Source organism: Pyrgilauda ruficollis, unplaced genomic scaffold (assembly GCF_017590135.1).
Source record: "Pyrgilauda ruficollis isolate IOZ18807 unplaced genomic scaffold, ASM1759013v1 scaffold74, whole genome shotgun sequence".
NCBI classification, from domain to species: Eukaryota; Metazoa; Chordata; class Aves; order Passeriformes; family Passeridae; genus Pyrgilauda; species Pyrgilauda ruficollis.
Window position 1 is genome coordinate 430,632 of NW_024529266.1, and position 22,930 is coordinate 453,561.

At 40.0% G+C, this 22,930-nt stretch overlaps 1 protein-coding gene across 10 annotated transcripts in view; it reads right to left on the minus strand.

Moving 5' to 3' along the window:
* Nucleotides 1-944: 944 nt before the first annotated feature.
* The window catches only part of PDE8B (phosphodiesterase 8B), a 71,028-nt gene continuing 49,042 nt past the window's right edge, over nt 945-22,930 (minus strand). For 8 of the 10 annotated variants that reach the window (XM_041486114.1, XM_041486120.1, XM_041486112.1 and 5 more), the window contains 12 exons: nt 16,693-16,744; nt 13,747-13,824; nt 12,802-12,878; nt 11,447-11,611; nt 10,645-10,690; nt 10,055-10,190; nt 8,639-8,837; nt 7,454-7,671; nt 6,354-6,489; nt 4,031-4,198; nt 2,377-2,506; nt 945-1,845 (listed from right to left, as the gene is read on the minus strand). In XM_041486114.1, the coding sequence (XP_041342048.1) occupies nt 1,730-1,845; nt 2,377-2,506; nt 4,031-4,198; nt 6,354-6,489; nt 7,454-7,671; nt 8,639-8,837; nt 10,055-10,190; nt 10,645-10,690; nt 11,447-11,611; nt 12,802-12,878; nt 13,747-13,824; nt 16,693-16,744 (1,521 nt within the window). In that variant the 3' untranslated portion in view covers nt 945-1,729. Of the gene's footprint in view, nt 1,846-2,376; nt 2,507-4,030; nt 4,199-6,349; nt 6,490-7,453; nt 7,672-8,638; nt 8,838-10,054; nt 10,191-10,644; nt 10,691-11,446; nt 11,612-12,801; nt 12,879-13,746; nt 13,825-16,692; nt 16,745-17,721; nt 17,744-20,275; nt 20,303-22,930 lie in introns of all 10 variants that reach the window. The other 2 variants (XM_041486121.1, XM_041486118.1) reach the window with 2 other exon arrangements.

A 22,930-nucleotide genomic window follows, 5' to 3' on the forward strand; every position in this document is an offset into this window, starting at 1 on the left:
TGAGTGTTCAGTTCAGAATAGTTCAGGTACAACCACCAAGAGCACTAATTCTAAATAAAGAAATGGTAAAAGCAAACACTATCCAGTATTAAAAAAGAGGTTCAACTTCTCTGAATAAAAATCCACTGTACAATGTTGCTATAGATAATAGGAAAGAATGAATAACCATGCTTCACCAGAAACACCATTTGTCAAATATACACGATGCGGCATTTTAATACACAGCAACCTGCCTTGGCTATGACAAAAGTAAGGATCTGTTACAATTCTAACAAAAATATAGCTTCTATACATTCTTCTGCACATACATTTTATGAATGTTGCCTTTTGTTTCAGAACTTGGTACAAAACATACAAAAAAGGTTGGCACATATGTAAGCTACCTGCAGTAAACAGCATTGTCACTATTCTTCCATAGCAATCTATGCTGTTTGCTTTTTTTTTTCCCCTTTTCCTTTATCCAGTTTGATTTTTGATACAGCACAGGGTAGGTGGACTGCTTCTTTAACTGCAGCCACAGCTTTGACAGTCTTGCTTGCAGCCTGGAATGCACAGTGTTAAAAATCAGCAGTTCTGCTAGTATTTATTTACTGAATAGTCTGAGAATAGTCTAAAATTTAAACTCATGTTCTGCATGTGATTAAAATGAGGTGTAAAAAATACACATTTGTGCTTTGAAAGCCTTAGCGTAAATTTCATATCTTAGAACTAATGAAGAACTATGTTTGATTTCCAACTGATATACTTATTTCGAAGTACTTCTTACATCACAAAACCAGTCAGCATTTTATTAGGAGGCTAAAGCAGTACAAATTATAATGCTTTTATAAATTATAGCCTGGAAACTTTTTTTAAAAAGTGATAGGTTCATCCTAGAAGTAGCATAATAAATGAACTTGCCATAAAATTTAGATCAGTTTAATAAAAGTGATGACTATGTTTACAAACACCATTTTTATAAAAAAGTATGGTGATCAAGTGCCACAATAGTTTTTTTTTGTGTAAAATTTGGTGAAAACTTGTGTGATAACATCTGCAAGATGGCAGAGAACCATGTGGATGGCACTACCTAGACAGAACATGCTTATTTTCCTGTATTATATGATCAGTTTTAGAGAACATTGACTTGTACCAAGATTTGATATGGAAAAGAAAGAACAGGTGGTGCTCTGAGAGCGTCTCCTTTTTAATAAGAAGGTGTTTTAAAAGGTGTCATGTTTGGATTTTTTTAATGTATTCAATTTATTAGGATTTACTTGTTTTGCTGTGCCTGTTCTCTTTAGAAGTATGGTTCACAGAGCTGAAGAAATTTATGCCAGGTAAGTGAGAAGTTTCTATCCTTATTTGTTAGGCTATTCTTACTCTCCTGGTGACCAGATTACCCCTCTCTCTGAAAAACAATTGTGTGAAGCATTAGTGAATACAGTCGTATCAACTACAAGATTCAACAAGTGCATATTCAGTATTAGAAACTCGTTTCAGAAGTACATTTTCTGCCACAAAATATTATTTCCGAAGAGCACTTAGTCATCTGTGGTTTCTATAGCCTCTAAAAACATTTTTCTGTAGAATTCATAGAAGCTTAAAAATGAGTAAAATATTTCCTTCTTGTCACACAGTCTTAATTTCACTGGAAAAGCAACATTAATCCCCTTTGTAGCCAAGAGTTTCTGTAAGTGATTCACAGTGAAACTGGTAGAGCAAGAGGTCTGGTTTTCTTGACTGAGTATCAGTTGTTGTTTTCTGATGGGAGCCTGAGACTCTTGCACTTCAAATCATCCAGTGTTTTCCAGTGTTTGTAGTTATTAGCCAAGTGTTGCATCAAAACAGGCAGATGTGCAAATGCTGAAAGAATAGGAAATAGAGTATTACCATGTTTGTAGAAGAACAGCCCAGCCTTATCTGAAATTGGCATTCTCCTACTCTCTTTTGTTCTTCCAGTTCCTTAAAGTAATACTAAAAGAGGAAAGATTTTTTTGTGTGTGTGTTTCTCTTTCAAGAAAATCCCTTTCCAAATGCATGCTGACTTCATTAAATTATGCTTACATGTGGCTGCATGTAAACTAAGACCATTGGTGGTCTTAGTTTCTGCAGCTCAGAAGAAATACAGTGCTAAAGGAAAAAAACCACATAGTTGAAAAAAAGCTTAGTTTTAAGCCATTACTCCTTCTCTACGTAGATTGCCTGCACAACTTCATCGTGTGCAGTGAAACAGTCTTCAGTGTCGTGATTGCACAATATTCTGTGTTGTACTGCTTATATATGGGTACTGCCTCTGAAAAAAGTGGATGCAAGGCCTGCTTGAGATTAGTCATTTTGGATTGTAGGAATCTCTAAATCTCTGTGTCAGAGCAAGGAAGAAAAATCAGTACTTACCATCCCATGCATCGAACATATCTGTTATAAAATAATCAATGAAGGAAATCTGGGACTTGGGGATGCTGCAGGTGTTTCTGTCAAATACTGGCATTACAACAGGTAGGCCCTGTCTCTTCTCTTCATCAGTCTAAGAAGACAAAACTCCAGTTAGCAACTAGAGCTTTGCTGACTTTTGTGCTAGAATAGCAGAGGCCAAGGCATTAGATTAATTGTAATAGGAGATTTGAGACAAGCCTTAGTACCTTAGTTTCATGGGTGTTATTTTGTCTGGAACAGGGACTGAAATCAACATCTCTTCCCTTTCACAAGTACTCTTTATTACTGCAGTCCTGTGATTGCACTTAGCTCCAACAAGACAGAAAGCTGTAATCTGGTGATTAGGGTGTACCAGCTAAAAATACGGAAAATGGGGTTGCAGATTCCTTTAGCAGAGGACAGAGGACAGGTTTGTTCTCTCACTTTTCCACATCTGTAGTGGGTGTTACAAACCATTTGTCTTTTAAGTAGGAAGAGATTCTTGCTGGTGCTACTTCCTCTGCTTGTATCATGTTATAAGGTAAATGGAAGTAAAGGTATGCCCTTTAACTCTGTCCCCAACTGGAAGAGGCCTAGTTTTGTTGCACCCACTATGGTGGAGGATTAGATCACCTCAGCAGTTTCTTAGAATGTAATTTGGAATAACATCCCCTTTTAAATTGTACAGGCAGCATTTAAAACAGGAATTGGCAGCAGAGCAGTCTCCAAAATTAGCAGAGGTGAATAAACAGGAGAACAGCTCTCCGAATCTCACATTGCTGCAAGCAGGCTAGTGCTTAATTTGGGCAATTTAAAGCTAGTTTTTGATACCTTGACTGCTAGAGAGATATAAGTGATCTTTGATCTTTCTTAGGACATGACAAAATTTATTCACTATGATTAAAATGAAATTCAGACATGTCTCAGGTAATAGCTACAATTTTCTTTCAGTAGTAACTGCCACATGCGTGACCTGAATATGAAGGGTAGGCATGCCCACTTTTCTTCCTCTCCACTCACAGCTGTTATTTCCACATCATTACTGGCAAATAAAAGCTAAGATTTTATCAGTTGTTAATTAAAGAGCTAAAAGAGTGTTTCAGGAAGCTGGTTGCATTTCTGTCAGAAAAACTGCATGCGAAGAAAGAGAGCTGAGCTTCCAGTACTATCTGGACACGTCCCATGTGATAAGTATTTACACTGCCCACATGCCTGAATTACTTTTCTGCCTACAGTGATAGTAGTTCAGGTTCCTTCTTAGAAGAGAAAGGGCGATCCCAATAGTTCAGCTGAGGCATTGATCTTCAGGGAGGGTAATGGGATAAGAAGAGTGCTGACCATCTTGAATTTCAGCCAGTTAAATTGAGTAGGACTAATCAAATCATTTTGGGTCAGATCATGAAAATGCAAAACCTCCTTTCCACCTTTCTATACAATGAGTTTCATGATAAGCAAACTAGCTGATTGCTTGGAGTGAATTCTTCTGTGTGAAATGGAGGGGCCAGTTCTGACTGCGAACAAAAAACATACATCTGGACTCTGTGGTGACACCAGGGAGACCCTGTGTGGAACAGGAGATCAGCCAATGTGCACTTCCTTGTATAATATAATAGTTAAATTATAAAAATATACATACCTGTGCAAAGTACTCCTCTGAAATCCTGCCTGCCCATTCGATACATAGCTCTAGGGGGCGACATGGATTGGCTACATCTGCACATTTAATCATCATGCGTTTGATCAGTGTCTGGTTGTCTGGAAAATTCTTTATGTTGGCTGTACATTCAGTGTTGCTGCCTTCACTCTGTAAAGGAGAGTTGGTTACAGGGGCCAGTGGTGGCATCCCCTGCTAGCAGGAGGGAGGGCGTCATTATCAGCTCTACCAACTTAGGCACTAAGTAGGCACCCAGTTTTCTGCCTTACAGTTTCATGCAGAGCAGCAGGAACTTAGAGAAGGTGATGTCTGAGAACTGGAGCCTTGCTAAGTAACTGATGATAACCCAGGTACATATTACAGTTGTGGTCATTCTCAAAATTAGTATCGAAGTTTGTGAAATAAAGTGCCACAGGCTTTTTATCAGGTAGGATGTTACCTTCTATGCATCCCAGCCTGGCCCTCTTGGAAGAGGTCCATGATAGGGCATGCATCCACCAACTGTAAGCTCATAAACAGTCCTCACTGCTGAATGTTTAAATGTAGGGGTGGTGATGGTAGGGGACTGCTTCACTTAGGGGAGTTTCTGGAGTTAGATTTTTATTCCTAAATGAGAAAACTGAGGCAGGCACAGGAGGCTGAATTGACTGGCACAACTATTTCTTTTACACACAGAAAAGCAGGTTTCTGACTTTCAGTTCCAGAATGTTTTCAAGTAGAACTGCTTTTTTTTGTTTGAACCTTCAACCTGGAATAATCTTTGATCTCAGTTCCTGATGAGGGTAAAATCTTACATAATCTATGAGATTAACAGTAGGAAATCACAGGAGCAGCAGACTGACTGCAGAAATCTCTTCTTGCTAGACAGTAAAATAGCAGCTTCTTAATGACTGCTCTGGAGACCAGGTGGTTGTGAGAAGGTAGTTGTTCCCAGTCTGCTGTGGCATCATATTCAGGGTCTTGAACAGTTTAGAAAGGCACAGGTAAATTATGGAGTAATGAAAGGCCTCCACCTCAGCTCACATGGCATTAATGCTATTCTCAAAATAATATATTTGTGGGATTTTGGCCTCCTTCACTGCTAAATTCAACTCTTGAGTCAAAAACTGAATGTAAGTACTTTTTGCCACCACAACTAAATTAATAACTTTGTGGCTTATGGGGAAATATTTTGCTGTGACTTTTGCCAATTCAGGCAATAATCTTCTAACTTTATGTTTAGCAGTTAATCCTTTTTCAGCATGGGTAGCCCAGCAAAGAACTGTCAATTTAACCCTGTACCTTAACTGCTGTTCAAGATCAAAACCAGAAAGAGCCACGGTTAGCAGTAAAGAACAGAATAATCTAATACTGAGGGTAAACAAGAAGTCCATTGTACAAGTGGTTCTGTCCTTCACGTTTATTGTGAGATAAGTTCAGCAGCATTTGTGGTTTCCAGCTCATATTGTGGAAGAATGGAGCTCAGCAGTCCCTAGAAGCAGGTAATTTCAGATGACAGAATGCTGTCTTTAAAGTTGTAAATGGTACCCACGACAGTCTACAGTACAAAGTCCTATTTTGGATAGCTACCAGAAGATACTTCTATTTGGTTTTAGCATTGCTGACCTTCAATTTTGTCTGATTTTTTTTGCATGTTTCCAGCAAAACATTATATTCACTATGGTGCATTAAGATAGTCTTTCCTCAGGTAACACTGCCCTGGAGAACCTGGTGAAGTCCTGGGTGCCCAGCCTCGAGAGGTGGCAAGAGAGGGTAAGGAGGGGATGGGAAGCTCAGAGGCAGCTTATGAAATAAACCCTGGTGGAGCATGAGGGTTTGTAACTGTTACACAAAAAGGCCTGGACGTCTCTTGATACAATCAGGAGTGGAGACGTCTCAGGAAGTTATTCCTTGGGGCTTGAGGGCTCCAGATTACACAGAGACAAAACTGTCAAGGAGGTTCTTCAGTTACATCCCTAGGCTCAGACAAATCCCACTGTTTGGAGACGGGACCATACAAACAGGTGCCAACCTATCTCCGTGAATAGAATTTTCCATGTAAAACAACATGCACTCATATATTGCCTGAATATCAGATGGCTTTTAACACAAGGCTTGCAAAATGAAGTGTTTAAATGAACTAAGAGCAGAAAAGAGAAAAAGCATATTTTTTCACACTTAGATATGAGAGGCCACAAATCCGTTTGTGTCATTTGGGCATTGCCATAATGCAAATTAATGCAAGGTGAATGAAAATGATACTTAAGGTTGTCTGGGAAGAACCTCACTGAAATGCCTGAAGGCATAAAATCCTGCAAGCACTTACATGTGGGCTGGTCTCCTCAGATGCCATAGGCTTGTTGATACTGTTCACAAATTTGTTCACATGCTCAAAGTGCTTTGTCATCTCTGTTGCCAAAACCATGTCAATAATGGCCTGTCGCAATGTCCGATAGCGATTTCTAGGAAAGAAAAAGAGTTCTTGCTCACGAACTTGCCAGACAGAGCTCTGTCCTTTCCTCATCTCTGCTCACATAGTGCTACAAAACACTGCTCACAGACTCAGCCACAACCTGGCACCTTCAGAGTTAGGAACAGTTAAGGATGGAGGAATGTACAAGATCATGCCTCTCCAAGTTCCCCCCTCTCCTTTATTTTTACTTAATGAAAATCCTGTGAAGTCAACAAAAATTTACATCTCAATTTCATAATGCTGTAAGACTAAGATAACTTCTCCAGGAATGGCACCAGTGTGTCCATGTATGTTGCGCTGTATGTTAGTGTTAGCTTGGAATGCAAATCTCAGGTTTTTAAAAAACAACAGTATTATGGGAGGTAGACAGATCAATTACCTCTTTGGAGTCAGTCTCTTTCAAAGCTCTTTCTCTCTCACCTTGTCCCTACAAAAGTTAGAGTCATGCAGTGGGGACTCCTGGGCTGCTTGCATGCCCAGCCAACCACAAGGACCTTCCAACTCTCCCAGTCTCTTCATGCCCTCTGCTACCACCTTTTTGATTCCATGTAAATGTAGTAGTGCTGGGATGCATAGGACCTTGTGCAGACACAACATGTAGCATCTAGCTGCTGGTGTGTAAAACATATCCCAAAAAAGTAGTGCCCAGGCTCCTTCAATGAAAAGGCAGTGGGCAAAGATGCAGCCTTGAGGCTGTTAACTAGACCAAATTAATGTAATTCATAAAAGGTTATTAAACATCTCTCTAAGCTTCTAATAATTACAAGGTGGAAGACAGGGCTGGTAAGGGAGACATGAAAACCTTTTTGTAAATCATGTCTACGTAGGATTCCAGAAGTTGTTAAATTTTATTATCTGTATTTAAGGTATGAATTCTTGTTTAGAAGGTAGGTTCTCAATTTGCCCCAAACTGCCAAATAAGCAGTCCACACAGACTTATCCAGAAGACACACCTATCAATATTCTTGAAAATGTTGTATTTGCTGTCTTTTGTTGTAAGCTGAAACGCCAGTGCTGTGTGATGACTCTCTAATACAGCTGTATCATTGTAAAGGACAGCTAATTCACTTCCTGCATTGCACAGAAAAGAGTTGGTCCGTCCAGGATGGTCTACATCATGAATGGTGGCAGCTATTAATGCAGCTACCTCATCTAGGTGGTCCAGACTTCCCTACAGGAAGAGAAAAAAATTACAATGTGGCACAAAAATTACAGTAAATATTTCCTGATAATTTCCAGGTACCCACAATTGCACAAATATGAACTTAAGCAGGGATCCAACCTCCTTGCAGTCATTTTCCGTTCACTGTGCCCACAGATTACCTACCACAAAACTTCCACTCCTACCCTTATTTAAATATGCTTTCTTTAATGAAGCTTTTTACACTGCTGTCACCTGAGCAATATCTTTGCATAGAATTCTTCAATGGATGGATGACCTAGTGGTTTCCTTCCACTTTGTGTGCATGCCTGAATGTATCTGCATTGACTCTGCTCCACACACCTTATGTTTTAGCACAGGATAGGATAGACTATTGCACTTGGAACTAACCTACTGTGATCATTGGCCAAACTGCCTGACCACTTCAGGACTGAACAAAAGTTAAAGCATGTTATTATGGGCATTGTCCAAATGCCCCTTAAATACTGACAGGCACGGGGCATCAACCACCTCTCTGGGAAGCCAGTATTCCAGTATATTATCTGGGAAGGCAGAAGTTCCAGTATTTAACCACTTAGTAAATAAATGTTTCCTAATGTCTAGTCTGAACCTCCCCTGGCACAGCTTTGAATCTTACCCACATGTCCTGTTGCTGGGTATGAGGGGGAATAGCTCACACCTCCCTCTCCAAAGTTTTGCAAAGCTTTATTAAGAACTGTTACCTACAGCCAGTTAACAAGAGACAGAAAAGAGCCAGGTTCCCTCCCCACCTCCATCATTGCTACTTAAAAATGTAAATTTGTATAAACAGACTTTAGAGAAAGTGTGTGGGCCTGCTTGCATCACAGGAAGACTTCAAGGACAGAGAGTTTATGAAGCCAGGACCATTATTTAAACATCTGACTTCTGGCTGACACACATAAAACGGCAAACACGCTGAAATCCTAACCCAAAGAACTCCTAGGTGATGTTCTACCTTAACTCTCTCCTTCCCGAGAAAGAAAGCAGTAGCATGCAGGACATCTGCCGCATGTGTGGAGTTGTGGTATGAGTTGGAGGAATGGTAGTTGGCTTCAATGACCTGCAGCCATGCCCGCAGTGTTGCTTCCGAACAGTTTAAAAACTCAGAGACCCCAAACCGGGCAAAAACTTTTAAGCCCAAATACACTAATGGCCTGAAAAACAATAGAAGAAAAAAAGCACTGCTGTAAAATAGGAACTTGTGATGTTCTAAAAGTGATACATTGAACAAAGAAACAAAGACTTTTAAAAGGGGTGGGTAAAGTTAAACATTTTTAAATTGCATATCTATAACCTCTAAAAAGCCAGGCCAAGGTTACAAATTATTGCATCTGTCATCCTTTCAGACGTTATTTTAATGTTTTGTAGAAATGGTACAATTCCATCAGAGTTTCAACAATTTCTGTGGCTTCAGAAAAAACACCTTAAACCCCTTTCTTTTTTGTGTTTAGTATCTGTCAATCAAACAAAATTCCATGTATTTTTTTCCTGAGGAGAAAAAGCAGACTTTGAACATGACATGAGCACATGCCAAAAGGTAAAAAAGTCCTAAGCCAAAAAACAGGTCAAATTTCAATTGTAAAGTGCTCTCTGTGTGTGGGTGTGTGTGTTTGTACGATGCTGGGAATCCCATGTGTGAAACAGTAAACAGAATAAAACCTCTAATCTTTTTGATTCTTAAATCCAAATCCACTCTGGGTTGCCTTGTACTCTGTACTCTCTCCTGTGAGAGAGTCCTATCCATCAGTTACATTTTTCACTCCTGCAAGATGACCTACGGAGCCTCTGAGCTGAGAAAGGCATAACCAAACACCAACATCTGCAGATTAAAACCAGGCAAATGCAAATTTCTAAAATGGCTATTTTATGCAAAGAGAGTACATAAGAGCGGGTAGTCTGTTTGATTCTTTGCATCTTGGAATGAAAGCAACTTTTCTGTCTGGATGACATGCCTATTTTTGTGGTCTGCATGACCTCAAAACTACTGACGTCTGTTTTCATTATAAGCTTTAAAATCCCAGTCTGTTGATCCTATCACTGGTTTATCCTCCATCCCATTTTTTTTATCCCTATAATCAAAAGCTACAGTTGCCTTAGATCTTCCCAAATTGTGGGTTGATTTAGGTGAGGAATGGGAGAGGTTTGCTTTTTCCAGCAGGACCATTTGCATATGAGCAAGAAAAAGGAGGGCATCTGGAGGACATCCAACATGTGGCAGCATCAGACTACATTGCACAGTATCACTTGGACAGAGTGGATCTGTGTCAAGCAAGACAGCTTTCACAGATTTGCTGTGTCTTGCTGCAGTTTTCCCAGAGCTACAGCTCCTCAACAAACTTTCTCTGGGCACCCAGGGAAAGGAGTCCAGTACCTTTTATTTGTAACAGCCTCCAACTCAAAAATATTGAAGTCCCAACTTTCTTCGTTATCTAGGAGCTGTGTAATACAGGGTGGAACATCATTGATGGTGTTTGGCACTGGAAGGTGAGTATGGCTCAGGTTCATATCTGTTGAAATGGAATTTGGGAATTAACACATTTCTGGATTATTCTCTCTACACTACCACAGCCCTTCTTCAGAATTCCATTTAGAAAGCAACTCTTTTTCAAGAAAAACAACTTTTTTTCCTTACATGAAAAAGTCTATAAATGCCTATAAATAGAAAGGTTTATTACAGAGCATTTGAACATAAACCAAACATTTGAACATAAACCAAAAAGATCAGTGAACATTTCTTTGAGTGACAATTTGGTTTTTTGCTAACATTTTGAAATGGATTATTTTAATTGTTTGAGCCTGTTTCAACACCAAAATCAAGGCAGCCTAGCACTTGTGCTGCAGTCATTTAGACAACCATTTCCAGAGACATATATCCCGCTGCAAATTAGTCTGAAGCTGTATGTTAGCAGTACTGACAAAAGAAGTCACACGTGCAATGGGAAGTTTAAAATGATGGCTTACTCTTAGAAAACACATACTCATTTCCTGACAGTCTTCTCAAGCCATCCTGAAAAAGAAAGCAAGTTTATCTTAGTTTTTTTGCATCACTAGTTGCAAAAACACTACATGCACTTTGGGTACTATTCCTAGGTACTAAAAGCAGTGCTCTTATTGCAGCACTACAGTATAATCCTGTTTTTAGGGTCTTTAAAAACAAACATTAAAGGATCCCTGGAACACTGGTATGAGATCTCCAGAAAAGATATTAAATACACAGTGTATTGCCCACCTTGACCATCTCATTGGCACCTCCATCATTCAAATTGGCCATTATAATTTATTTTAAATGTTGTTTACATTATTTTGGTGGGGATTAGTTCAGTGCCTATTAAAAAAATTAGTAAATCCATGACAAAATTAAGGTAATTTGCCTCTTCCTGCTGTTACAGGACCAAAATTAGTGTTTGATTAAAGCAACCTCACTGATACACTGGACTAACTATAGAGCAAGCCCTCTAATCCCATATAAACTTCTAGAGTTTCTGTAAGTATCTCCTTCAGTATCTTCTGAGAGATTGGATATAGTTTCTGGTGGCAAGTCTGTCCACTTGTATCTGAGGATGAATGCACACAGTGGACTGAAATGTGGCCATAGCTTACTACATCCTACAGTACTGCTAGTAAAAAGGCCAAAATACTTAACTGAAATGGTAATGAATTACAAGTCCCCTTCCCATTGCTTGGGAAATTTTAGCACAGCAAAGCAGTAAATTGTGATGTAGGACACTGGTCCAGCAATTTCGTGTTTACTAATTTTACTCACGTTCATCAGACCTCCAACAAGATCACTTGTGTGAGGATCTTCATCTTTGGTACCTAGCTGAGGGGAATAAAGTTCCGTTGTCCTCAGGATTTCCAGAACTCTGTCCAAGGCCTCTGCTACAGTGATAGGGCTGTTTTCCTGGGCAGCGTTAATTATGTTAATAACCTGAAAGCACATTAAGGGGGCAGGCAAAAAAAAGTGAATGGCACTTTTTTCTTATTACAAAATTTTTATTCTTGTCTTGATTATGCTAATTTTCATCAAATACAATGTAATTCCCCACAACCCTTGAAGTACAACTCTGAAAATGTAAATTTGTGCTCAGATTTCCTGGTATCTGTCTGCTATTTTTAACTGGCAAACTCCTGGGAAGTGGAAGTAGAATGGTGTGAAGTATCTGAAGTTGCCGGTGGGTGGACCAAAAATCAGCAATGTCCAGTACTTCAGCATATCCAGGTCTGTTCTGAAACAAATTATTCAGTCTCTGAAGGAAAACCCAAACAAACTCTTGGATGTGACTCAGATACACTGGTATTATACCATGATATTCTCCATGTAGAAGTGAAGGGCAGAGAGCATAAAGTGCTGGACTGAGGGAGAAGAGGATGGCTCTTTGAAACCCACACTGTGCCTCAGCCACAATCCAGAAATGCAGCAGTGACTGCTCCTGGCTCTGCCAAGAATAATGGGAAGAAAGTCCCAGTGCTATCTTCTCCAGGAGCCAGAGGCTGCTGCACAGCAACTGCAAGCCTCCCTGTGGGTATGATTGAGGATAAGGAAAAGGAAAGGAGACAGTTGCTTTTACAGTCACAGTGATGCTGGGAAGTAAGAGCTTGATGATAGCAAGAAAAGATAGGGAGAAGGGAAAAAATTATTTAAAAGTGGAAGATACCTGACAGCCTAGTGTGTTACAAGTGACAGTGCAGCTGATTTGTGACAGCAGAGTTTGTTTAACAGAGTGAAGAAGGGCTGCAGAAAGTGGGGGAGACAAAAGATGGTGCAGGTGCTCCCTCTTTTGCATGGTATCTTATAAATACCAGTAGTGAGAGCGAAGGTGAGACTGGAAGAACGTCCTCCTACTTGCACATGACCCCACAGAGCAGTGTCTCCTTTCTGCCTGACTCCATGCATGTAGTAAGGACATTCTTCTCCCCTCCTTACTATTCTTCCTTATGACTAGCATTTGGAATGCCATGATAAGATGTAGAAAATGGTAATAAAAACAAATTACTTATATTACTTTGTTAAATACAAAGTGCAGGAAGCACTCTGCTTGTCTGTCCAGAAACTACTTACTTCCCTATGAGTGCAACTCAAAACTGTAGTTTGTGGAAAAGTCAGTGTTCAGGACTCACCTTTGTGATAGGAGCTTCTATTGTCATAGAATGAATCCGTGCCATCGAAGAGTACCGTCGGGTCTGTAAACTTGGAGCTGCCATTAAAGAGCCACAGGGTGTGAATCAGATGACAGCATTAGAAGAGTGCAGAAGGCCGGGACACAGCACAATGAAATACAGCCTCGTGTCCCATTTCTCCTGTATCTTTCCCCCTGCAAGTTCTTCATTGTTTCATTTCTTGTACTGTTGTCTGCCTCCTTGGCAGCCACCCCTCAGTTTTGCTGTCAGATTTTCCATCCATCCTTCACTTCAGAATGGAGTTGTACTTATACTTCATGGCCTTTGGCTCCAATGGATCTCTGTCAGACATGGCTCCTGCTGTAAGTCTGTGTGTGTCACTCATCTTGGTGGTACAGTTGCTCTAATGAAAACCATTCATGCTCCCCATAAGCAGTGCTTCTCTCACTACACACAGGGGCAGAAAGAAATCTCTGCCACCATTGTCCCACCCCAGTAAGCAGTCACAAATGGGATCAGAAGTACTGCTCTGAAGTAACCAGCAGCAATGGGCTCCTTCATGTTAGACATTAATAAACCAAAATATGTGCTTAGAAGCACAAGCTGTAGTTTTCTAAGAGAGGTGGCACTAATGCTTCACCACACACTCTTTTAGCAAGCTGCTTCTATCCCTTGGCACAGTCACTCCTCCTCCCTGTGAAGGCATTCAGCACTGTCATGCATTGTGTAGCAATGCTGGTACTTATGCTGGGGCACTGCTTTGCAAATCAGAAAGAAATTTTACAGCAGTTATAAAGAAATTGAGTAATCTCTGTTTAACCAGCTGTGAATCTGTCTAGTTATTCTTTTGTTCTTCAGTTTTATTGCCCAAGCCAAGTTCTTATTTATTTATAAATATATATTAATGTATATTTATAGTATTGTACATATAGTTTGCTTTCTTACCATCACTACTTTGAGATGTTATTGACTTAACATCAACTGAGTCTTTCCTTCTGTTCTTGCACTTGTAAGAGCCAGATTCTGTAAGTACAAAACAAAAGCTTTAAAAATGTATCAAGTAAAAAACCTCTACAAAATATCCATCTAAAATTTTGGAAATTTAATTAAGTGATCCTAACCATATCACACAAGTGGGGGAAATACTGCAATTTCTGCACATCAGAACAAGGAACTCAGTATCTATCAATTTAAACCAACTTGTCTGAAGTCACCTGGAAGGGTCTTTTGTACGGAAGTCAAGATGCCTTATGGAACAGGAGACTTGCTTCACCTAACTTTAGCTCCCTAAAAGCAGCAGTCTTGCAGGCTGTCATCATCTGAGGTTTTCAGAGGTCCTGCTTCAGGAGATATGTCTCAGGCAGTGGGCTGAACCCCTTGTGTGAATTCTTTTTGCTTTCCTCTGACCACTGAAGAAGCCTGAGTTTAACTGCCTAAAACTAGTCAATTGAGAAGAGTCTCATTTTACTCTACACTCTTAAAGTCAAAGCATACTTCAGACTCAGTATACTTATTGCTTTCATTTGCAATAAATATTTGTACCCTGTGTTTAAGGAAAATCCAACATGCTGAAAATGATTAAACAATCAATTTAGTTCTTCTGAATATTAGGCTGCAATAAACTTATTCTTGAAACTGCTGTATGCTAAAGCCAGAGAAATTATCACATCCAGTCAAATTCAAAAGCTGGATAAAATGACAGGAAGGAGTCTCAAAAAAAAAATCTGGTAAAATTTCATTTTTCTCTAATATATTAAAGTCTGCACTCTCCCTTATGTTTTAAAACAGCAACCATGCATCTATTCACCACTTTCCAAGAGTCTTTATAGTACCGATTCCCAAGGTATCTAAAATGCCACTAAAGGATCAAAGACCCTATCAGGCTTTCAAAAGCTGATAAAAGCATTTAAAGTCAGAAGTATGACTTTGATATTCTTAACATAAAGACCAATTTTCATTATAATGTCACAAGACAGGATGTATGCAGCCTCTCTTTAGCAAAATAAAATGTTAACATACAATTCTCCAGAATTAAAAATTCATCCATCCTAAAAATTACTGAAATAGTTTCTGTCTTAATTCTCTTTTTCTGCCATAGACAGTTTGGGTCTTCTTTGTTGTAGTCTGAACTGGAAAATTGAAAGCATTTTCCTCTGTTGACACCTAAGAGCAGGGCATAGCTAATGCACGTTAAATAATTTTATTTATTTATTTGATAGTACTCCTCTTACAAACCCCATTCTTTCACTAACATTTGGATGACTTTATCATAAGGCACTTCAGTGGGAGCAAGCATTTACACATAAACATAGCTGTGAGTCACTATAGCTGACAAAACAACTCTCCTTGTGTTAAATACCAACTAGCAAGTCAGATACTTTCTTAGTGACACCCAAAGAGTCACAGGTGCATAGAAGCTACTCTCTGCCCTACTGTGGTTTCATCTGTAAATATTTAAATGCCTACGTAAAAATTTTTCTTCACCTGGTGAGCAGAAAATCTTATCATCCAGGTTGTTACAAATCTCACACCACTGCAAACAGCGTGATACACATGGATTACTCTTCTATGCTCGTCACATGTTGGTATATGCCCATGGCCCTGAAAAGTTATTCTTGGACCACAGCCATGAACTGCAGGGAAGGATAACCTACATCACATGCTCTGAGACCGCCTACTTTCACTGCACTGTAGTCGTCATTGTGGTGTCATAGCATGGGGCTTCCCAGTCTTGCTGAAATCTGTCACAATAATGAGCAAACTTAAAACATTAGTAAGCTAATATGAATGTGCTAGTAACAAGTGTCCTGCTTAATTTATGGGCTTCCTCACCTTCCTGTTTGCAGGAAAGAAACAGTGAGAACAAAATCTCCTTTTGTTACAGGGATACAGGAGCAAATGGTTTAACATACTGCGGATCAGTTCTGCTGGCAGCAATGGGAACGAGGACAGCCAATTTCATATTGTCTCTTCTTCCCCCTGCCCATTGCTATTTGGCATCACAAAGCTCTAAGATGTTTGTATGTATTCTTAGGCTCTTTGAAAGAGCAGGGGATGCCAAGCAGTCGCGTCCTGTGCTCTTAGTATGTAATATCCTCCTCCCATGTGAAAACCAGAAGCTGCCTGAAGTTGCACAGCGACATTGTCTCACCTTTCATAGCAGGAAAGGCTTTAGATGCCAGAAGGTAACAAGGCATGAGAACATTTTTACTCATAATTAAGACATCAGTCTGGCTGAGACCACTAGTCACAAGCTTAGAACTGGCCTGAAGTACCTCCTTCTTCAGGGAAAAGGGGTATTCCAAATACTACATTGCATTGGAGGAAGGAATTATTTCCTTGTGCTCCACACTTCTAGTCAAAAACTCTCTGCAAAACTCAAGGAGGGCTACAGTGTGCTGTCTGTGAGTAAGCAAACCTACCTGTGACACAAGACAAGGGTGGCAGACATGCTGCAGCAACTCAGTGCTGACTGGAACTGAGTTGCTCAGGCCTGGACACCTTGGAGACAACTGTTTTATCCTGTGCTGACAGGTCCTAAACTTGGACACACTGTGGCAGGTGTGCTGGCACAAATCAGCACATTCCACATTTCAAACACAAAGCGGTGCCAAGGTACACCAGCCACAGGATCAAACACAGTGTTTTAATGCAACAGAGCAATGCATCTGAACTTCAAATGCACAGCAAGAGGTCTGCACAGGAGACTCAATTATTGATGATTACAAGTCAAATTCATGGTGTGGTATCAGAGGCAGCTGGCATCTGTCCTTGGCCGTCAGCTCTGACCACTGACTGGACAGGGGGAAGAGACAACCATTCATACCAGCAGAGAACCCTGACACAACCCCCAGCACAGCAGAATGTAGAGGTAAATGGTAATATTCTAACCTGACTGGGAATTGTCTCCTGTGTACTTATCCTCACGGTGACTCTTGTAGAGCTGGAGATAAGAGTAAAATATATATGTAAGAAAAAAGAATACAAAAAGCTTTAAACAGGCTGCATTCAACACTGTCCATATTCAGCATTTTCCATTCAGCTATTTTAATAAAATTGTCACAGACTTTTCTTCAGGTGTAATTAGATGTAGAGAAATAATATGAAAGCAAACAGATATGCCATGCAGAAAATCACAGATACAAGTGCTTTTATGTACTGAATTCCTGTTTAATGCCTGTGTTTACAAGAGAATTGATACTCATTTAGGTAGTGTGTTAAGTGCAAATTGCATATGAACCTGAAAGAATAAAATAAGAAAATCCTACAACATTATTTTTTGTGCTTTAAAAATAATTTTCTTAGAACATTGAAGCTAATTTTGAATGCATCCTTTCATGGATAACTGATAAACTGGACTTCAAAAAACTCAGTTATAAAAACTACTCTCCAGGAAATAAGGGGTAGAGGTAGGTGTCATTCATCAGACCTTTTTTTTTCAAGTAGTTTTTAACCATTCTCATGAATAAAGAATTAAATACAAAATCTTAATTCTTGGTTCTTCTGAAACATTTTAGGTAGCTCCAACAGTAGGTATTTCAAGCTTTCTTAGAATTTAGATAGGATATTTCCATATACTAAAATTTACAGCTATTGCTTGGTCTGCAGTAACACAGATTAAATGTTCCTCTGTTTTTTCATTCTTCTCAAAAACAAAAGTACTGTCCAGTTCATGACAGTTTAATACCTGCTAATCACCTCACCCCTTTCCTTTGTAATGTGGTTAGAAGAAAGTGTTTTGCTGTTGATAGGAAAACTGACCAGAAATGGCAGCTCCTCAAGTTATTTCTTGAAAATTGGTGTGTGATGTATTTAAGTATAGCTAATGGAGTCACAGAGATAGAATAGAAATAATGCTTACTAGGAATAATGCTTACTTTTTTACTGCAGTCACTAGAGAAGATACACATACCCTCTTACTTCAGATGAATAATTGTCAGTGCTTGACACTGTAATTACAAGTTATTCAGTTCACATAATATTTAGGAACCCATTACTATCATATGGTAACTGGTTCCTCTGACCAAATCCATCACCTGCCTGTAGCAAAGCACTAGATTGCATGGAAGCATGAAATCCATGGTTGCAACCTGTCAGTTAAAAGGAGAGTATGACAAGGTTGTACTTGTGTGCTCTTACTGGTCTGCAGCAGTTTGTGACTGCGCATGCTGCAGGGTCCTCATGGGGGCTATTCAAGAAAGAAAGGAAAGGAATGATACAAATTGTCTTTTCTGTCATTCTGTCATTCTTGCACAACTTTCATTTCTTCCTTTCTGGTGTTGGGGGGGAGAGACAGAGCGTGAATGGAGAAGAGAAGAAAATGGAAAGGAATAAAATTCCACAAAATTCAGGTATGGCTTTTTTAATGAATTAAAAAAAAAAAAAAAAAGAAAGGGCAACCCTTTGCCCATTCTCCATATAACTCTTGTTCAGGGGAGTGTAAGAACTGACTCTTCATCCAAAAAAATTTTAAAAGCTTGAACACTTCTCTTGTAACCATGTAGAAACTCTCAGAGAAATAATCTCATCCAAACAGAGTAAGTTTAAGGAAATCTCATAAAATATGGTACAGTGACACAGGGCATCTGAACTGCTTGTTCTGGCCTCATCCTGGAGCTTCTCTCAAAGCCAGTGGATATATCTCTGTCTACTGCACAACTGGCAGAAACATAGGCACAGTCCTCCAAGTGCTTTACTAAAAAAATAAACCACGTTTCTGTTCTGAATACTTCTCTTCCCCTTCTGCAGGCATGTCCTGAAAGAGCCATGTAAGGTAAGTTATGAGAGCAGTTACACAGTTAATCTTGGGTCAATATGTTCTTGAAAGAAACAACACCTCTCTTGTAAATGAATGTGAAAACACTGGACTCTATCCTGCCAGGTCTCAAATTGACAATGGCAGCATTAATAATTACCTAGGCTCAGCACACGGGAATAGTCACATGAAAGTCAATCCTCATTCATAAATCTTCACTGTAGGAATGCTTAATGCTCTTTTAGATATCTTTTTTCCATGCATAAATTTAACATGCTGGGTTTTTCTATGTGATAAATCTGGCATGGAAATACATGAAGGTTCCAGTGGTCTCTCATATCCCTTACAGAGGATGTTGGTACAGGCAAAAAACACATACTTTTTTTTAGGGTGAAACTGTGTGATGATGTAAGGATGTTTTGAAGTCAGCATATACTGTCTGATCAAGTATGATCAAATGCTGAGATCAAGCTGTTTAAAATTATTTTGATTTAGTGAAACATTAGACATTTGACATCAAAATTTGAATTATGACAGCTTTTACTGCTCTGTAACTTAAGTAAATATTTTATTTGATTTCCTTTTATCCATCCATAAAGATTTATCTGTAGCTTGAAAAGGAACCTAATTTTTTTAGTCTAAGGAAAAGTTCTACTGCTGCAAGTATTAAAGCATGGATATTAGGAAAACTGCATTGTCCAGGATCTCCTACAGGCATGAGATATTTCTGTGACAGAAGTGAAACAACAATTACATAGTTCTATCAAATACACCTTGTTTTTCCTCAAGGGACCTAAAATCTCCACAGACCATGCTTTCTGTTAGGCTGCAGTCTTTAATCTCTGTGGCAGACCTCTGTATCTGTGAAGAACCTTTTGAAGGCCATATTCCCTGGGATCACCAAATGTGTAAATCTTCCCAGGTCTATAGTGCTTAATTTACTAGTAGCTTCTCATGAACCAGTATCAAAAAGACAGGAATGGATGATACTTTCCAGCAATACAGGGGAATATGAATGTTACCTTGGACACAAGTCCTTGTTTCTTAATTTCCCTTTTTCTCACTAATAAGGAGAAGCTTATGGGGCACATGAAGTTCAAGGGCAGCCTGGGCTGCAGCAATCATGAAATGGAGGAGTACAAGATCCTCAGGGCATTGATGCATAAACTCACTACCATGGACCTCAGGAGAGGAGACTTGGGCCTCTTCAGGAACCTACTTGATAGAATGACATGGAATAAGGCCCTGGAGAGAAGATGGGCCCAAGAAACCTGGTTAATATTCAAGGGTCACCTCTTCCAAGTTCAGGAGTGATGCTTCACAACAAAGAGAAGTCAGAAAAATGCCAGAAGGCCTGTGTGGCAGAAATGCCAGGAGGCCTGTGTGGCAGAAATGCCAGGAGGCCTGTGTGGATGAACAAAGAACTTGTTGACAAACTCAAACAAAAGAAGGATGTCTACAGAGAGTGGAAACAAGGACTGGTAGCCTGGGAGTAATACAGAGAATGTCTGATGAGCCAGGGATCATATTAGGAAAGCCTGATAGAATTAAATCTGGCCAGGGATAAAGGACAACAAGAAAACCCTCTATTGGTAACTTGGTGAATTAAAGAAAGATTAGCGAAAATATGGTCTCTCTCTGGAAGGAAACAGGAGATGTGGTTACCTGGGACACATAGGAGGTTGAGGTACTCTCTGATTCTTTTGCCTTGGTCTTCACTTGCAAGTGTTCCAGCTACATTCACTTCTCTAGTCACAGGAGGTAAAGGCAGAGACTAGGAAAATTAAAATCACCCACTGTAGGAGAAGATCAGGTTTGGGAACATCCAAGGAACTTGAAGGTGCACTAGATCACTAGGACCTGACTGGCATTTGTGAGTCCTGAAGGAGTTGGTGGAGGAAGTGGCTAAGCGGCTGTCTATCAGATTTGAGAACTCATAGCAGTCCAGTGAAGTTTCCAGTGACTGGAAATGGGGAAACTTATTTAACTGTCATTTCTAAAGATTAGAAAAGAAAAAGGAAAACCCAGGGAATGACAGGCCAGTCTCATCTCTGTGCCCTGCAATCCATGGAGCAGATTCTCCTGGAAACTATGCTAAAGCATATGGAAAAGAAGAAGATAATTGCTGACAACAAGCACAGCTTCACTAAGGACAAATCATGCCGGACATATTTGGTGGCCTCCTACGACGGGTGGATAAGGGAATGGCATCTATCTGGACCTGTGCAAAGCATTTGATGCTTCCATGCACACCCTTGACACTACAATGGAGAGCCCTGGATTTGGCAGGTTGACCGTGCAGTGGATAAAGATGCTCCTGGATGCTCCTGCTCAAAGAGTTGTGGCCGATGGCCAGGAGTCTGGGTGGAGAGGAGTGCCGAGTGGTGCTCCGTGGGGGTCTGCACTAGGGCCAGGATTACGTAACATCTTTGTCAGGGACACAGCCAGTGGGATCAGGTGCACCATCAGCAGGCTGGCTGATGACACCAAGCTTTGTGGTGTCACAACTGCTTGAGGGGCCACAGTGTGCTGGAGGGGCTGCCAGCATAAGACATGAACCTGCTGGAGCAGACCCAGAGAAGGGCCACAGAACTGACCAGAGAGCTGTAGCACCTCTCTTATGTGAAAAGGATGAGAGAGTTGGGTTGTTCAGTTTGCAGAAGAGAAGACTCTGGGAGGTCTTTTAGCACCTTCCAATTACTAAAGGGACTTACAAGAAAATAAAAGAAAATTTTACAAGGGTGTGTAGTGATAGGACAAGAGGCAATGGTTTTAAACTGAAAGAAAGTAGGTTTCAACCAGCTATCAGGAAGAAATTATTTACTTTGAAGGTGGTGAGACACTGGAACAGGTTCCCCAGAGGAATTTTGGATGCCCTGTCCCTGGAAATTCAGGGCCATGTTGGGTGGGGCTTTGAACATCCTGGTCTAGTGGAAGGTGATCGATCCTGCCTATGACAAGGGGGTTGGAGCTAGGTGATTTTTAAGGTGCCTTTCCAGTCAAATCAATCTATGATTGCATGATTCTTACTGGTTTAAGCAGTCCAATCTACAGGGCAAAGATGGAACAAAATTTACTTTTTTCTTGTATTCCTACTGCTATTTTTTACATATGGGTACAAGTTTGTAATACTTATTATCTAGCATTAAGAATATCCTATATACACTTCCCTGTACCAGTCTTTCAGCTGTGTGTATAATATAGAAAAAGCCATTAGATTATGTCTTACTTTCAAATCAACATCAAAGCAGCTATAAATGAAACAACAGTTATGAGGTGTAAACAATGAATTAAAAATACATGCAAATTTATCACTGCTTTTATAAAACTCTGTTGCCCTCTAGCCTGAACATTTTAAAACATCCTATGACTGCAAATGATATTTTGCTGCTAATACTAAAACACATGTTTTAGTTCAAAGATGAAGTCAGTTTAAAATACTATGAGTCTTATTTTTCAATGATAGGCATGCAAAGTTCTTCCAAGAATTATGCAGAGTTCTCCTTGATTTGTTACTACCTACCTCCACAAAAACTTGTGCAAGGAGCATGGTTTCAACAGTCAAATGCTACCCCCTATGAAATTCTTTTAGAAGTAGTGATTTTCCAGTAACGTGTTAATATTCAGTATTGTTCTACAGAAGAAGGGGCAAGTAGACATACCAGTGACTTTCTAAATACTTTTCCTGCCTACATGTCTTTACCTCCATCACAAATAAAAGCACATAAAATTCTAAATAAAACAAGATACGTAACCCCTCTCCTAAATGACATGGAAACATATCCTCTTTACAGAGCACATGCTTGGTCTAAAATGTTTCCACCCACTCTCTATCTCACCCCTAGAGACCACATGCCAAAGACAGCCTTCACTCCTTTGCTCACAAAAGTCTAGACTTCTTTACCCAACATGGCACTTACTAGAGTATTTCTGGGGCAATATATGTGATATGATCATTTGCCTCAGACACCATCAGAGGGAGGAAGCAAGGAGAAGATGGCAGCAAACAGCTCCCCACGCCATCATGTTTGTTGCAGGAGCAGCTGGTGTGGATTTGTGTCTGGACTGCAGAGACCCAGCTCTGCCACTGCTGCTGGTTTACTGGGGTCATGGCTTGAGTTGCACCCTTCCACAGCACCTGTTCTGGCAGGTGTGAGAAGTCTCAGGGCCAGCATGAGTGCTACACTTCACATAAGTACCACGCATTGTCAAACCTTGGGGCCACTGAGCACAGATCATTAGTTGGCATGAGTACCCCAGATCAGACTGGTAAGAACAGCCCTACAAAACAGGCCTTGTACTCCCTTTGAACTGTTATCTGTATTGCTCCACAGTATCATGGACTCAACTGTCATATCCATGCTCCAGAAAAGG